At 34.9% G+C, this 19,076-nt stretch overlaps 1 protein-coding gene across 1 annotated transcript; it reads right to left on the bottom strand.

Annotated features, from left to right (window-relative positions):
* Positions 1 to 15,551: 15,551 nt before the first annotated feature.
* LOC127720499 (uncharacterized) lies at positions 15,552 to 18,676 on the bottom strand. Its single transcript, XM_052227088.1, has 3 exons — positions 18,316 to 18,676; positions 17,703 to 17,864; positions 15,552 to 17,434 (listed from the first exon to the last, which is right to left on the bottom strand). The coding sequence occupies exons 1-3, from the start codon at positions 18,625 to 18,627 to the stop codon at positions 17,099 to 17,101; spliced, it is 810 nt and encodes a 269-aa protein (XP_052083048.1). The 5' UTR covers positions 18,628 to 18,676; the 3' UTR covers positions 15,552 to 17,098.
* Between the last annotated feature and the right edge of the window lie 400 nt (positions 18,677 to 19,076).

Genomic DNA, 19,076 nt, shown 5'->3' with positions numbered 1-19,076 from the left:
GGGGGTTGCATGTTTAGGACAAGAACATATTAACAGTTTTTTGCAAATGGCCAGAACCAGTTTTTTTACATTACTTCATTTTTTTCTCTATATATTGTATTTTTTGAGATACAGGTCTAACAAGATTCTATTACATAAAGGTCAAGGTCAACCATGAAATTTGAAGTTGAGGTTAAATCCAAGGTCTTATGATTTGATGATCATTGTTGAAGACCCATGGGTCAAGGACCATTGGCTAGACTCTTGAGTTTAAGAGTACTTTAGTATTGGCATGAAAATATCGATTTTTTTTTTAAGAATTGCTGTTATAAAATTTCGAAATCATTTTAAATTAAGGAATGTATCTCCCTCAAGCATGGGTCAGATTCCTTGTACATGTTTGCTTTACTTCAAGTCCATTTTAGTTTTATCAGCTCTTCAACGATTGTATAAGCATGTTAACTTTCAAATATTTCGGCATTGAGGATCACTGAAGAGACATTAATTGTTGAAATGCACATCTGATATAGTAAAAATGGTACTGTTAATATAGCTAGTAATATTTTTTTACTGTCAATTATGGTTATACCCTTAAAGAAAGGTCAAATACCTTTGGTCAAAATATTACAAAGTTGAGCATTAATGACCCACCATTTTCCACTTCAAGACTTTCGTAACTATCACAATTTTTTTATATTATCCCCTACAAAGGTCAAGGTCGACCTCTAAATTTAACAATGAGGTAGTTTCAAGGTCACATTAAGAGATGATCATTTATGAAGTGCCCAGGTGTCTATAACTGAAGGTTTCTTAGTATAAGTGGCCAACAACATCAGATTATATTCAAAGGGACATTACCCTACCAAGGAGTGTTTGAATCTTTCCAGTCCAAATGTAACCAATTATCAGGTCACTTCCTGTACAATTTCAACACTTCAGGTTTTGTCTACCTATTATGATTCAGGTGTTTTTCTGTTTTATGCTGACAACTAAACAACAAATTATACAACTTACAGGGTAAGATCCAGCTAAGTATTTAAAACACAGATACAAAGTGTGAACTTGATTGCAAGATGACGTAGGGTTACTGCAGCATAGTTTGGCAGAAAAGAACAATTGATAGGTCTTACCTTTTTTTTGTAAAATATACACTCATACAGACTAAAATTGCTTCGAAAAGGTTTGAAAAACTCTTAAAATAGGGTAAAAAACACAAAGTTCATTATCTAGGACCTTTCATTTTTATGATGTAAAATATATGTAAAAAATAGACAGAGTATGCAATGAAACGCTTTAAAACACACATTTTCGCAATCCGGGACTTCACCTTTAACCATATGAACTTTGTCAAGGTCATTGACAAGTGATATCATTGCAAAAGACCCAATGGGTCTAGGACATTTGGTTTAAGAGTTATAGCTTATTTTGTCTTTTTAGAAACTGTAACGGTGGTTATGCCCCTTACAGAAAGGTTAGATCTCTTCGGTCAAAATGTATCAAAGTTGCGCCTTGATGACCCAAACATTTTTCACTATTGACGATTTCTGTAAGTATAATGGTTTCTGAGATATCCTATAATAAGATGTAAGATCAAACCTAAAATTCAACCTAAAAAGCTCTAAAACACACAAAACCCTTAAAATAGGGTAAAAAACTCAAAATTCGCTATTCAGAACATGACCTTTGACCTTATAATCTTTGTCAAGGTCATTAGTCCCCACTGTCATTACAAAAGACACCATGGGTCTAGGAACTTTGGTTTAGTAGTTACAGCTAATTTTGTCTTTTCAGAAACCTTTAACAGGGGTTATGCCCTTTATAGATAGGTCAAATTTCTTCGGTCAAAATGTATCAAAGTTGCGCCTTGATGACCCAATCATTTTTCACTATTGCTGATTCCTCTACGTATAAGGGTTTCTGAGATATTCCAAAACAAGTAATAAGGTCAAAGGTGAGGGTCAATCTTAAAAAACTTTAAAACACATTAAAAATCCTTTAAACAAGGTCAAACACACATAATTCGCTATCTGGGACATGACCTTTGACCTTTGTAAAGATCATTGGTCCAAAATTTCATTGCTGAAGACCCCATGGATCTAGGACCTTTGGTGATATAGTAAAAGCTGATTTTGTCTTTTCAGAAACCTAAGTGCGTAAGTCTCATAACATTTGGTTGAGGCAAAATCAAGTTAAAGAACAGAAACCAATTTTGGGACGTATGTACGTACAGACGGACAAGGGTAAAACTTAATGCCCCGGCGGGGGCATAAAAATTATGGAATAAAATCCTTTAATTAGATAATGAACTATTTTTATTAAGGTATATATTTCATTAAATTAATACATGTGTAGATAAAAGTTGTTGACATTTTATAGATACGTTACAAATCTATATTAGTTTGTGACAATTGAAACAAATAATATTTGATATTTGATTATAATTTGAAAATATATATACATTGTATTATAACATATCTAATTTTAGAAAACTATTAATCACATCTAATGATAGTGTATTCCACACTTTTTTTTATCATGCTTGAAGATATTGATTGATAATTGGTATATAGTTTTATCATGACAAGGTACAAATTAAGTTCAACTTTTTGATTTGGTCGGATTATTTTGGGCAGAGTAATGGTCCTTGCACTTGAAAAAATCACTCGTATGATCACTTTTTCACACTGTTTTTAGTCTGCATGCTTGAAGATATTATTGACTTGATATTTACTTGTTAGCTCACCTGACCTCAAAGGTCAAGTGAGCTTTTCTCATCACTTGGCGTCCGTCGTTAACTTTTACAAAAATCTTCTCCTGAAACTACTGGGCCAAATATTACCAAACTTTGCCACAATCATCATTGGGGTATCTCGTTCAAAAAATGTGTCCTATGACCCGACCAACCAACCAAGATGGCCGCCATGGCTAAAAATAGAACATAGGGGTAAAATGTAGATTTTAGCTTATATCTCTGAAACCAAAGCATTTAGAGCAAATCTGACAAGGGGTGAAATTGTTTCCTAGGTCTAGATCTATCTGTCCTGAAATTTTTAGACAAATCAGACAATCTCTTGTTGGGTTGCTGCCCTTGAATTGGTAGTTTTGAGGAGATTTTGCAGTTTTTGGTTATTATCTTGAATATTGTTATGGATAGAGATAAATTGTAAACAGCAATAATGTTCAGCAAAGTAAGATCTACAAATAGGTCAACATGACCAAAATGGTCAAGTGACCCCTTAAGGAGTTGTCCTTTATAGTAAATTTTTCACAAATTTTTGTTATCTTACAAAAATCTTCTCCTCTGAAACTACCAAGACAAATTTAACCAAACTTAGTCACAATCATCATTAGGGTATTTAGTTTAAAATGTGTCTGATAAATCCGCCAGCCAAACAACATGGCCGCCATTGCTAAAAATAGAACATAGGGGTACATGTTTACATGGCTTACCTTTGCCAGCACACGTAATGCCATGTCCTGCACCATCTGACAGAAACACAAAAAGAAAAACAATTTTGTATATCCCGGGGCCTGCAACTTCAGAAAGTCAAGCGTAGTAGACCATGGAAGTTCCAATGACCATTTTCAAGCATTACAGACTGATGAAGCAGCCAAAGACATACACATTTAAGACGATTGTAGAGAAGGTCATGACAACACTGTTTAGAAATACTCACTACATTGCCTAAGAAAATTTACCAATCAACAACTACCAGTCCCTGAATGAGCTTTCTAAAAATGAATGGAGTACCTATAACATCCACTATGTACCAATTTAGATAAAAACAAAATTACGGTCTGCTGATCAGAATAGAAGAGTAATAATTTGCATTTAATTACATGTATTATCTACTTACTTATCATATAGTGCATCAGCCATTTTCATGTAATGCAAAAAATAAAAGTATTTCAATTAATAAAATAGGATTAAGAATGGAGACAGAGGAATGGGTCATAGGTAAAAAGCATAAAACACTCCAAACAAACGAACCCTCAGCATAATGAAAAGTCAAGTACACAGAGTCTGCTGGTAAACTTGCAGATTGAAATGAAGACATTGACGACCACTGTCGTTAGTTTCTAGGGGAGATATATATCGTGAAACATAGGAAACTAGATATCATTGAGATGGGAGCCATCTCTGTGGGCCCCGCTGTGAATAACGTGTGGTAAAACATTCGTATCTTTACCATAGGACATGGGGTTACTGAAACCAAAGTTTTTGACCTTAACCTTTTACCTAGGAAGTTGTACATACATTATGACACATCCTCTAGTGGTGGTTAATATACATGTCAAGTATAACCTTTGAAATCATAACGGTTCTCAAGATATAGAGCGGACACAATCTTTACCATAGGACATGGGGTTGTCAACTGAAACCAAAGTTTTTGACCTTGACCTTTGACCTAGGAAGTTGTACATACATAATGACACACCCTCTGGTGTTGGTTAATATACATGTCAAGTATAAACTTTGAAATCATAACGGTTCTCTAGATATACTAGAGCAGACACAATTTGTTATGGACGGACAGACTGCACTATAGGGCGACCCGCCATTGGGAGGGGGCCCGAATTAAACTAACCCTAACCATAAAGTATGAAAATGATAATGCTCAGCAGAAAAAAAATATAGCAATCAAAACTATGTACAATTGTTACCAATTAGATATCACATGTTATAGGCGGATAATATTGTATTTTAGACAGCATTAAATGTTATTCAAATAATTTGATCGCCTCATTTTTTGAATAGTGCATGATAATTTTAATACAAATCTGAAAATAACTTACAAGGAAGGAAACTTGGTGTTGAAGAAAAGTGCCCTAAAATGTATAAAGAAATTGTATGTTACATGTAACGAGAGAATGAAAAATACTGAACACAACACACATGTACTTTCATATATATATAAAATCCAGAAAATGTAAGTGTAACAGTTTTCTGTGAACGATGAAAGAAACAAATATATATCATGTAGAATTCTATAAAAAAAGAAGTTAATCTTACATAATTTGAAGTTGAAGTTAGTTCTGATGGGAAATATATATTGTTACACATTTATCATATCTTATTTATTTCTTGTACAAAACCTGAAGGAAATCTATTGTAATCTTAACATTAACACGTTACCTATTGGCTATGAAAGGTATGACTAATTTGAAAGGTAAAGACACTGTTTTAAGTTCAAATAACACTTCCCAAGCATAAATATTGCAACTACTAATACAAATAAAAAGGTGGAAATTCTCATGAATTGATATAATTTACGTTTTCAAAATAAGGCTCAACTGCCACATGAAGTATATCATTAACTTTGCCAACCATATTTTGGAGGTCAATTCAGGTGTGCTTTGGACCTGCCTTATTTTGAACATACGACTCAAAAAAGTCCTCAATTAAATTGTATAGGGTTATATATTCTACATTCCTCTTAGACAAGTTACTCTTTTGTGCTGGGGAAACATCTCCCGCATCAACACTTTTACGTTTCATTGGGGTCTCCCCCTCCTAACTTTTTTTCCAAATCCTTTCCCTGACCTTCAGACGAACCTGGTCTATCTGACTTTTTGTTTACAATTAGTTTTTCTTGCGTCACTTTACTAACTTTTGTGAAATCATCAAGTTTTTCATGTTTATTTTTTCCTTTTGGAAAAAAAATCTTCTTTCCCTCTTCTTTGACGTCTTCTTTTGTGTATGTTTTGTTGACTTAACTTTCTGGTACCTCCGCCTTTGTTGTTTTTCTTTGTGTGGCTCTGATGCTTTATAAGAATTATATATTATCCAAGCCAATTCTAAACGTCTTTTTGGAATTTTTCGGCATTTTCATTTCTTTTCAGTTTAAAACGTTTTTCCTTTAATTTTCTCCCTTTCTTATTATTTTCTGATTCAAGATCTGATTCTGTGTCAGTACTACCTTGCTATAGAATTTGCCTTTTTGCCGGATTAAATAAGGGTATTTTAATCGGATTATTTTTCTATTTTGCCGTCGCCGGAATTCTTGATGGTAGTGCCGAAAAGTATTAAAATTCCATCTTCAAATTAACAAATCCAAGTTAATAACGGCGCAAGCAAAATAGCTTTTGCTATATAAATATGCTTTTTTGTCGGCTTTTATAAATGTATTTTAATCAGAGCCGGGAAAATAACATATTTTTCTTGTTTGCCGCGGCAAAATAGCCACTGGTTTATCAAATCGTACCAAATCGATGAAAACATTTTCTTTTTGTATTGAATCAATAACTCAGCTGCTTTATTTATATTTTGGTTTAATCATGGATTGATTGATTGTTGTTTGCTTTACGCCGCATTAGCACAGAAAGGCTATATCGCGGCGAGAGCTAATTCGAATATTATAACAATTTAAGGTATATTTTTAAAATCAGACAAAAGGTCTTTCAATAAACTAAAATTCTAGACTAAAGCAAATTGATTATTTACAAATAAAAATCAACACTAAGATAACGTGATAAAAATTAAAATCGTTTTAAATATAACAACATTTTTATATTTTATAATATATTCCAATTTCTTTTAAGAATGAAACAATATTTGTAAATGGAATATTATTAAATAAATCATACATATTATTGACATTGAAATGCTTCTTCCGAATATCAGCAAAGTCAATACAATTGATTAAAACATGTTTAATAGTATACTTGCAGTTACAAGGTATACATTGTGGTTCTACTTCATTTTTTAAAAGATATTCGTGTGTTATTCTAGTTTGACCAATACGACATCTAGAAATAACACACTGATCTTTTCTGCACATAAAATTATTGAAAGGTTTACATAAATTAGGTTTAATTTCATGTAATTTATTACCATCTTTTTTACTCCATTCGTTTTTCAATATATTAAAAACATATTCTCTAATATTAGATTTAAAATCGGTATATGGTATATCACAGTTAGATAAAGGGTCACCCAGGGCATTCTTTGCCTCAAGGTCTACAGCTGTGTTTCCAAGGATTCCAACATGACTCGGCACCCATAGAAATAATATTTCTTTAAGAAGAATTTTTAAATTCCTCATTACATATAAAATTTTGAGAATTGTTGGGTTTTTAATTTTAGTATTTTGTATAGATTGTAAGCATGAAAGTGAATCAGAACATATAATAAATTTGGATTTATCTGAAGAAGCAATAAATTTCAAAGCCAAAATTATTGCTTCTGCTTCAGCAGTAAAGATCGATGCATCAGATGGCAAACGGAGAGTTGCAGCTCTGTCCCTGAAGACAGCAGCAGATGCAACTCTGTCACCATCTTTTGATCCATCAGTATAGACAGTTAAAAAATCTGAATAATTGGCTTTGATTTCAGCATAGTGTTGCTGAATTAAAAGAGGATTTGTTTTATTTTTATTGTGTTCACGGAGATCAAATATCATTTTTGGTTTGGGAAGTTCCCATGGAGGACATTTGCAAGTTTCAACTTGAGCAACAGATTTTAAATCAAAAGAAGCTAAATGTGATTTTAAACGTATACCTAACGGAGGAATTTTATTTTCATGTTTTGCAAAAATATCTTCATAAATTGGATTAAAAACACAGCTGTAGGCAGGATTATCTGAGTAGGCTTTTAGTTTGACAGCATATTGAAGTCCAAGCTTCAAACGTCTGTTAGAGAGTGAGTGCTCATCAGCCTCTACATACAGACTCTCAACTGGTGAGGTTTTAAATGCGCCAAGACAGAGACGCAAACCCTGATGATGCACAGCATCGAGAATCTGTATGTAGGACTTCCTTGCAGAGCCATACACTATAGAGCCATAATCTAGTTTAGATCTAACTAGAGATCTATATAAATTAAGTAAAATGTTGCGATCAGCACCCCAGTCGGTGCTGCCGACAACTTCTAAAATATCTAATGCTTTTAAACATTTCGATTTTAACATTTTGATATGGGGTAGAAAGGTTAACTTTTTATCGAAAATTAACCCAAGAAATTTGGTTTCATCAACCATTTTAATTGGGTTGCCGTACAAAGTGAGTTCTGGATCAAGATGCAATTTCCTTTTGTTACAAAAATGCATCCCGACCGTTTTTGAAGTGGAAAATTTAAACCCATTTTCCGAGGCCCATTTTTCAATTCTTCCAAGACATAACTGTAATTGTCTTTCTATGTTATTCATATTTTTGCCTCTATAACATATTAAAAAGTCATCAACATACAATGAACCTTCAATATTACTTTTTAAAACTTCAACAAGGCTGTTGATTTTAAGACTAAATAATGTAACAGATAAAATACTGCCCTGAGGGACACCCATCTCTTGATCATACAGATCAGACATGGTTGAATTTACTCTAACATTAAATTGTCTGTTAGATAGAAAATTCGAAATAAAATTTGGCATATTGCCTTTCAACCCCATATCAAAGAGATCTTTTAAAATACCATACTTCCATGCAGTATCATAGGCTTTTTCTAGATCGAAAAAGACCGACACTACATGTTCATTTTTCGCAAAACCATTACGGACAAATGATTCGAATCGAACAAGATGGTCAAGAGTACTGCGACCTTGGCGGAATCCACACTGGATATTGGCTAAAAGCCCATTGGATTCCAGGAACCAAACAAGGCGATCATTGACCATCCGTTCTAGTGTTTTACAGACACAACTGGTAAGAGCAATTGGCCGATAATTAATAGGATCCGTGTGATCTTTACTTGGTTTTGGAATAGGCACGACGGTTGCAAGCTTCCAGATTGATGGTAAATCACCAGATTTCCAGATGTTATTCATAAGCTGCAAAAGAGCTTCCAGCGAGGAATCTGGCAAGTGTTTTAACAGTTGGTAGTGAATATTATCAGGCCCACAAGCTGTATCATGGGCTTTTGACAGAGATGTTTTAAGTTCTTCAAGAGAAAAGAGTTTATTATAATTTTCACCATTTTTTGATTTAAAGTTTAATTTAATTTTTTCTTTTTGTTTTTTAACTTTTTTAAAATCTTCCCTGTAGTTGTTAGAAGAAGAAGATTTCGCAAAAGTTTCACCAAGCTTGTTGGCAATATCCTTTTCAGATGTTAATAAATCATTGCCATTTTTTAAATGTTTAACTGTGGCTTTAGAATTTTTACCTTTTATCTTTTGTATCATGTTCCATACTTTTGTCATCGGAGTGCGAGATGTTATCTCCGAGACAAATTTCTTCCAAGACGTTCGTCGTGCTTGCCTGCAAGTCCGCCGTGCCTTAGCGCGAAAAACACGGAAATTACTCAAGTTATCCGTCGTTGGTTGTTGATTGAACCGTCTTTCAGATTTTTTACGGTCACCTATTGCTTGATCACAAGCATCATCAAACCATGGTTTGCTGGGATGTTTCGGATTTGCCGAGGTCTTAGGAATAGTTCTGTCAGCAATTGACGTTAAAACTGTATTAAAAGTTAAAATTGGATCTTGTACAGTCTCAAACATCTTTGACTGAAGTTCCGCTTGACAGAGATTCTCAAACAAGGACCAGTCCGCCTTGTCAAGTTTCCAACGTGGTACTCTCTGTTGGGCAGAAGTAAAAAGATATTCAAGTACTATTGGAAAGTGATCACTTCCACATAGATCATCATGAACACGCCATGAATAATCCAGAAGAAGAGAGGGATCGCAAATAGTGATATCAATAGCAGAATAAGACCCGTTTCCAGGATGAAGATAAGTATTAGATCCATCATTAAAAATGCATCATCCTTCTTGAGAGACAAAGTCCTCAATGATCTTACCTTTGATATTATGAGACTTGCTTCCCCACAAGGGGTTGTGTGCATTGAAGTCGCCCATAAGTATAAATGGTGAGGGTAATTGATCAGTGAGGTTTTTGAGTTTAGCTTTATCGATAATTGAATTGGGTGGAATATATATAGAACATAATGTAATTGTTTTATCTAATGATAAACGAATTGCAACTGCCTGCAGATCCGTGGTGAGTTGGACTGTGCTATGAATGACGTTGTCCTTCACAAAAATGGATGATCCGCCTGCAGCACGTTCATCTACCTTAGAAAATGTGCTATACATGTTGTATCCTTTTAAAGATACATTGTCACTTTCTTTTAAATGAGTTTCTTGAAGACAAAATGCAGTAGGTAAAAAAGACTGAACTAGAAGCGTTAACTCGAGAAGATTTATTTTAAGACCTCGGCAATTCCATTGGATGATATTAGTCATGTTTTGTTAATAGACGGGCGAATGCTATCAAGTTTGCCAGCATTCTTATTTCGCTCACCCTGAGATTGTAATCTTTCGGGTGGCGGAACACTTTCGATTTCCATTTCTGATTCGTCGTTAAGTGTTGAAAATCTGTTGTGTGAGGAGAGTCGTCGATCTCCAGGACCCTGCGCAGCTGGTTTTACTCCGCCTCGACCCCTACCCCGCGACCTCGAATCAGAAGACTTCTGGGAGGATGTATTTGCTGGCTTCTTTGGGACATCCTTCTGTTCTGGAGAACGAAGAGGAGACGGGGCTTTAGAAGACTTTGTACTAGATGCAGAAGATAAACTAGTTTTATTAGATGCAGATGAAGGAGGACTATTGGAGATGGAAGAATCATCAATGTCACTGGGAAGATCCCAGACAGATTCACCGCCCCAACTGTCTGATTTAACTGTATCTTTTTTATTTGATTTCTTTTTTTCATTTTTTTTAGATGATGACATTGAGCTCTGTAAGGAAGATTGAGTTGACTGAGTACTGGTTTTAGAAGGTGTTGGTTTTCTTGGAATTAATATTTTATCGTTAGGTTCTGTTTCAACAGGCAGCATTGTAAATGTCTCAGCATCAATTGGCCAGGTCATGCGAGTATGTGTATGCTCGTGACTGAATGAGCGGACAACTTTGCTGTCGTACGATGGTCTGTTCGAAACAAGGAGATCATTCGAAACAGAAGCTATCTGTTTAGCTTCTGGGTAACTGATGTTTCTTTCTGTTTTAATTTTGATAATATTTTTTTCTTTAAGGTAAACAGGGCAGTCCCTAGATGATGAAAAATGGGATTCACCACAGTTTACGCATTTAGAAGATTCAGAGCTACAAGTTGTTCCCTCGTGTCCTTCGTCAGAACACTTGAAGCATCTCTGCGTACCATGACATTGTTTGCTTCCATGACCAAACTTTTGACAAGTGAAGCATCGAATTGGGTTAGGGATAAACCTGTCAACTCTGATTCCGAAGCAACCTAAAGTAATAGATGGAGGAGGAGTTGGAGTTCTAAATGTCAAAAGATATGTATTTAATTTGATTATATTTCCATTCTTTTTTATTTGAAATCTAACAACATCAGTTACACCTTGGCTTGAAAGTTCCTCACAGATTTCTTCCACGGTAAGGTCACCAAGGTATTGACTTCTGTCTCGAATGATCCCCTTACAGCTGTTCAAACTGTTGTGAGGAGAGGCAGAAACAGGAAAGTTTGTAATTGTTGTCAGTGTAAGCAAATTTGTTGATTGACTTTTGTTGGAACATTCAACCAACAAATTGCCTGATCTCATTTTTGAAACTTTTTTTACAGTACCAGCAACGCTTTGAATTTGTTTGTGAATCACAAAGAGAGATATTTTGGAAATTGGTTTTTCATCTGTTCCTTTTATTACAATAAATCTGGGCCAACTGTCATCTTCCTGACAGGGCACTGAATCATCACATTTTCTTTTTTTATGTATTAAAGCTGATTTACAGGGTTGGTTTTGTTGTGCCATAGGAAATGAGAAAGATTCACCATTCTTGTCATCCACCCACCTCGGAGTGCCTACAAGGGCGATGCTGTGTTTCCGTGGCGAGCCGGGGTCAAGTGCTAATGCTGAAAACGAGCTCCAAGTATAACATGTATAACGTAGCTGGTCCCCAAAATTAGCACCCAAGATCCACTGCGGAAAGCACCAGATGTTCCAAGAATGGTATACTCAAGCAGAGCGTATCCATCAAGCGAAATAGAAAGCGTACCACTTGATTGACCCATGAGCCATCGCCTTCTTCAGTTATCCGAAATATAAATAGCTTTATTTAAAACACATGTGTATATCATGAAAATTGTTACAAGAAAGCTTATTGTTGAGGATGAACTGAAGGGCTCGACATGACCAGCCGATTGATCGAACCGGGTCCATCCGACCTCCCGTTTAGATGATATTGGAGCCAAAGCAGCTTATTGAACTATAGTATTGTCCGTCCGGGTATTTTCTGACCGTAAGGAGTCTGGCTACAGCCCTCATCCGCAAGGATCTCGTCAACCACCGACACGGGTAGCAACCCACGGCCAACGGGTTGGAGAGCCTATTTTATTCAAAACATCGGGCAACTCGTACGATGTTCGGATCACTTTAGTCTGGTCTCTACCCTTCGACCTGTCCAGCATGGGTAACCCTACCAGGAGACGAATCTCCAACTGGCATAGCTCTTGGGGTCACTGAGACACGCAAGCCCCCCGACCACGGCAAGGATAGCGATCCACCGGGGGGGGGGGGGGGGGGGGGGGGGGGGGGGGGTTTAATCATGGAAGTATTATATTGACAGGAATAAAAACAACGCCAGTTTAAAGGTTTTATCTGCGATACCGCCTATCTTCCGATTACTCGTCAATTATTTTACGATATGGAATGGTAATTGATTCTCGGCATGTGATCAATCAAATCGCTGACACTTTTCGGTCATTTTCGTGTTCACTGAAAATTACGAACAGACCGGTTGATGTCGTTTTTACGTACGAAGTAACCCGAATAGTTCACCCGTAACATTCCACTGCTGTACGCTGCCAAATAGAGTCATTCGTTCAATGTTGGTTTTAGTCTAATTTTCCTATTTATGTCTTTTTCGATTGTGATAGTTTAAGCCGACAGTTTTCACCAAAAAAAAAATAGGAAATTGGTGAAAAGGGTGGATCATTTTCAATTTTAATACTTAAAGATAGTTAAGAAGCCATTTCTGAAAGTTACGAAGATGATTGTACAAAAAATATGTTCCGATCCCCTTTTCTTAAATACGAATAATCAAAGTCTTTCGTGTATACCTGTCAATTAAAATATTCACAATTTTAAACGTTTTTATTCTTTAATTTGTGCATGAACTAATTCTTATAAAATAAATTTGCAGTTAGTAAGATAGCGTCAAGCTCATTTTGTTTGGTTGTTGTTCTTTTTGCTGTAATGTATTATATTAATACTTGTATATTCAATAGCAAACATAGGTCGATACGTCATAGCTGGGTAATGAATATTCATATTTTAGTCACGTGACCCAGCCTCATACAAACAATCTATGGCGTCTACACAATCTTATCAAAAAGTTACTTTGACTTCTGACGATGTACCGGGAGCAAAAATTAATTTCGATGATCTTGACAACTACGGGAATGTTCAGCTCAAACGCTGGCTTGAATGCGGAGGGTTGAAAACCAGTTGAAACAAATCTGACCTCGTTCAAAGGTGAGAAAACATCGAACAACGCCCACTTCCTTTGTGTCGTCCAACTAAATGTGACATTATTGTACAGGTAAATTGTCACTTGTAATTCGATTGGGGTTTAATCGTAAAAGGCGTAACGGGATATTTAAATCGTATTACCTGAAATTATTATATTTAAATAATTATTTATATTTATAAATAAGGGACTTTTAAGTACGATAAGCCTTTGATTTTTATCAATCTCGTTTTCTATTTACTTTCTGTTGGTTTTTCTGTTCTACACTTGCCGTAAATATATAAATATTAGAAAATATGAAAATACACGTATGTGCATTTAAAAATAAAAGTGAAGAAGTCATTAGAAATATTGACAAACGTTTCTGTGTTGGTAAATACGGCGGCGTCCTGTTTAAGCATAGTAGTTTATTTATCTCACGTTTAAGTAAAGAGTCTGTGACCCAGGTCTGTCATAAACATGTTAATTTGTATTTTTCAGATGTAAGGACGCAGTTAAAGCTGGAAAGTCAGAAGAAATTGACATTGCTATTGATGGTGGGAAATGGTGTGATCTGAAAGCAGCTAAAACGAAAAAGGACCCAAGTCTCTCCTTACAGCTACTGATACCCCCAGTCCTAGGTTGGAAACCATTTCCTTCAAGACAAATACCAGCAAACTTCAATTACGGTCACATATACCATTATCTTCTGGAAAGTGTTGTGATGGAAGGTGAAAATGGCCAAACTGAAGACACTGACCTAGGCCATTTGACATCAAAGCCACTTACCAAACGCCAACAGTATGTCAAGTGTGGTAGTGTGAGTAACATAATGGATAATGAGCGTAACCATCATTACTTTGTTAAGGCAAAAGTTGCAGCATCTATGCGTAATGAAGAAAGGATAGTGCAAGTAACACTATCCTGTCTAAGTGGAGCTGTTAAAGATGCTAGCTGTACATGTCCTGAGTCAGCTCTTGGACGTTGCAATCATGTGGCAGCAGTCTTACTCACAGTAGATAAACACTGTAAGGAGTTTGGACATGACCAACTAGCATGTACTAGTAAACAATGTGAGTGGGGAAAGGGACAAAAAAACAAAACAAATCCAGGAAAAGTTACAGATGCTTCATATACATCTTACAAACCAAAACATCTGAGGCTTACAGAGTTTGACCCTAGACCTACAGATTTAAGAAAAGCCAATGATGTTAACATGAACAGTTTTTCGAACAATTTAAAGTACGATTGTGTTAGTACAGGAAAAACTTCAATGTGCCACACACTAATCAAGTACACATATGCTGATTATGAAATTTCTCCTGAACGTAGAGGAATTTTAAAGTCTCAAGCTTGGGATTTTTTTAATAACATAAAACAAGAATGTTGCTTATCTGAAAAAAGATGTTTAATGATACCCAACACAGAATCACAATCAGAATCAATCGAGTGGAAAGCATCCCGTTGGTTCAGAATAACTGCATCCACAGCTAAAAAGGCAAATACATTAGTGAACTTGCTGAAATCACCTCTAACAGATGCAAGTCTGAGAAAATTTCAGGCATACATCAGCAGTACCGTTTAGAATATTTCGTCATTTATGTATAAATCACCAGACATGCTATATGGAATTGAAAATGAAGATAAAGCCAGAGATGACTATTGTAAACTTATGGCAACAAAGGTTTCTGACTTTAAGGTTGAAAAGACTGGATTCTGGGTATGTAAAATGTGGCCTGAATTAGGATGCAGCCAAGTTGGTCTCGTAACAGATCCATCAGAAACCCAAAAGCATGGATTGCTTGAGATTAAATGTTTGAAAATCTTCCGCAAAATAGCTCCATCTGACCTTTTCAAGAGCATTGAGAAGAATCACATTTCCAAAAAGGACCTATACAGTGCATGTTTTGGGATACACACAACTGACAATACCTATCTGGAGCTTAAGACAACAAACATGTACTATTATCAAATCCAATTTCAGTTAGCGATAATGGGCCTAAATTGATGTGATTTTGTCATGTGGTCGCCAATAGGAACACCTAATGTTGAGAGGATAAGACGTGATGAACAGCTTTTTAGGGACATGATAGGAAATGTTACATCATTATGGCACCAAGTCATTGCACCTGAAATATTTGAAATGCGTGTGCCAAGAAAATTGAAACCAATTATTTTAGATTTATAAAATATAAGTACATTGTATATATATGTGTTATGTGTACACGTCTTAACGTTATATAAATCAAACAAGCCGGTTCATTAAATGGTTATATTAATTTTTTGTTACTATATTAATCTTAGTACATGTACATGTACTGATTTTCTCAATAAAAAAACAGGAAAAATCCTTCTTTGATAATGATGTAAATTGTTACTATTACATGTAGCTCTTAACAAATTGATGAAAGTATACATGTGTTCATTGATTTTCACTTTGAGAGGTTCTGATGAAAATTTATTCATAAAATCACTTCTAAAATATTATAGTCTTACAAACATGACAAATGTGCATAATATTAAACCACGAATACAATTGTTTTATCAGTTTAAAAATGTTTTTTATCATTCATACAACAAAGTTCATTGTCATAAATAAGAAGATGTGGTATAATTGGGAATGAGACAACTCTCAACCAGAGACTAGCATAGAAAACAGCGAGAAGTTAACAAATAAGTCTATACATAAAAGGTCACCATACAGCCTTCAACAATGAGCGAAACCCATACCATATAGTCAGTAGTATGTACATGTACATCACTCATTCCTGTTACTTGACAAGTGGTTCTTGAAACCAAGCAGCATGCTACAAAAACCATTTGGTCTGATATTTGTGTTAGTGATAATGGAATATTCCCACTCAGTTATTTAATTTTTTTTACTCTTTCAATCACTCTTTCTACATGTATTCTCGCTTTAGCAATACGACGGGTCTGCAACTCTTCCTGAGCAGTAAATTTAGACCTTTTCCCAAGAAAAGGCGGAATGTTAAGGATTGCTTGTCTTGCCATTAGCAAATCTTCTATCACAAAGCCTCGATCGGCCAGGACAAGATCACCTGGATTAATGTATTCCAAAAAGCCACATTTTTCAACAATTGCTCTATCACTTATAGATCCTTCATATAAATTAGACACATAAACTATTGCAAGATTTGGGGCTACTCCTATAAGACATTTATATGTATGATGACTTTTATATGAGGAATACAAATTTCCTTGACGCCGAAAGTCTCTTGGCATTTGAACAAAAAATTCTGTACAATCAATTGTGCATCGTATGTTTTTGAAACATCTGAAAACACGTGGCATATACTCTTTAAAGTGCTGACGTTCTGGGAACATAATATTTCTATAGTCGTTAAAATGGCAATATAAAAACTGAATCCATGTTGTAAATATCACGCTTACTGTTGAAGATGAAAGTCGAAAGAAGTGTGACATGACATCTAGATTAAATCCTCTTTTCAAGCGTACCAATGTTAGAAATAGTTCTTCTTTTGGCTCTAGTTTACGATTTCCTTTTTCCGCATTTTCCCTTGTTTTTTTGCCATCCCAGTATGTCAGTTTATGTAGACTTTCCCGTTGGTTTTCCCGTTTGAATGGTTTTACACTAGTACTTTTTTGGGGCCCTTTATAGCTTACTGTTCGGTGTGAGCCAAGGCTCCGTGTTGAAGACCGTACTGTGACCTATAATGGTTTACTTTTATAAATTTTTACTTGGATGGAGAGTTGTCTAATTGGCACTCATACCACATCTTTTTACCAAGAAATTCAAATAATGTCATAAATTGATTATATTGTAGTCCTGTAAATAATTTCATTCTTACATCATCACTTTTTAAACCTTCTAATGACAGCATCGCATCAGAAGATGCATTTTTATTTTCCTGATTTTGTTCTACTTTCATTTTGTTTTTTAATACCATGTTTTCAATCTTTGCGTTTAGTATTTCTTTTCCATAAACAGTTTGAACTTCCTTGTTATGTTGAATGACTGATTCAGTTTGTACAGTTTTCTCTTGATATGTTTCACATTGAGCCGGTGTAGACTGTAAAAAAAAACAACAACAAAAACTATTAATAAATAAAAATATATTTCTAATATTCAAGACGAAACTCACACTCGAATTATTAATGCAGTTGTTTCAAATATTTCAACAACACAAAACAAATAACACTTGCATGATATAGTGCATGAAAATATTCAAATATATAATATTGTTAAGCAGATACATGTACCCTTAGTGCCCCCCCCCCCTTTTTTTTCCTTCTTGTCTTTATCTAATATAAAGACAGTTAATAACAATTTTATCTTACCGTCATTGATTCAGTACAATTCTTGTCAATACTTTGATCTGATACAGTGTATTCGGGCAACTCAAGAAGACTTTCAGCTGCCGCAGTCACATCTTTCCTTAAGATTTTTATATGTTGTTTTCTTGGTGTGGGAGCTTTTCTTTTCCTCTTAAAGCGGTCAATCTGTAATAGTTTAAGTTAGGATAAAAAATTGTATAATCTTGCATGCATTAAAAGTATCTTAAAGGATTAACTAAGAAAACTTTTCTACAGTGATGAACAACTGAAAGCGACGAAGCTAGAAATGGAAAAGTGTTTTGATATTTGTGATTTTACTACCCCCTCCCTGCCTTTTCCTTATCATGTGTGATATACTTGTGCATAAATATTTAACTTTTTTTTTCTATACATTAAATTAATCAGGTATTAATAAAAATTTTAAAAAAAGTATTTATTTACAAGTTCTCAAGTATATTGGCAAATCAATGTTGTGAAATTACTCTAATAATTAATAGTATGTTAAGTTACCAATCAGGATACAATTTACACAAAAATACAAAAGAAGTCACATTGTACATGTTGTACACTATCATGACTTGTAAAGGTTAAAAGGTAAACAATAAAATGCACATACCTGTTCCTCATTGTGCAACAGTGCAGGCAATGGGTCCGGATGAAGTTCAGTTGGTCCTTTACAACCAACGAAGTGTTTACTACACATGTATGTACACCGTTTGATCTTGTCCACATTAAAATCCTCCTTGGGTCTCCCACATGCCTTAATCCAACGTTCACATTTCTCCCGTTGCGTGATAGGCTTGGGAAAAGGAATGAAAAACACATCATTCATGTCATCACGATGTCTATATCTTGTGTCACTATTACATGTCTCGTAACAACAATGCTTCACACCTTCAGACTTATGTTTTACCTGAGCAACTTCCATTTAATTTACGTTAAAATATCAACATCATACATACGCCATGTTAACAATGTTGTATGACATCCGGGCATTTACTGATTGACCTGATTAGAGATCAAGATAAGAAATTTATTTTTAGTACAGCCGATCTTTGCTATTGTAAACACTTTTTTTAAATAGATATGAATTTAACATGTTTTACGAACTTATTATCCTGATTTTAGATGTCCAGTTTCAATAATGTAATCGATGACATTTATTGCAAATACATAAATCTAAAATACTTGAAAATAAATATACTTTTATAAATCTCGATAAACTTGGCACATTTCAACAGTAAAATATTCTATGTCTACAATTGTCTACATTATTTTGTTAAACATCATGTGAAACCTGATCGCTTCATCGTTATTACCTGTTTTACTCGTGCTCCGCTTTCAATCGGAAAATACTTTTAGGTCAGTTTAAAACAA

Source organism: Mytilus californianus, unplaced genomic scaffold (genome assembly GCF_021869535.1).
Source record: "Mytilus californianus isolate M0D057914Y unplaced genomic scaffold, xbMytCali1.0.p SCAF_11, whole genome shotgun sequence".
Lineage (NCBI taxonomy): Eukaryota > Metazoa > Mollusca > Bivalvia > Mytilida > Mytilidae > Mytilus > Mytilus californianus.
Note: the sequence above shows the minus strand (reverse complement) of the source record. Positions and strands in the feature narration are given on the sequence as shown.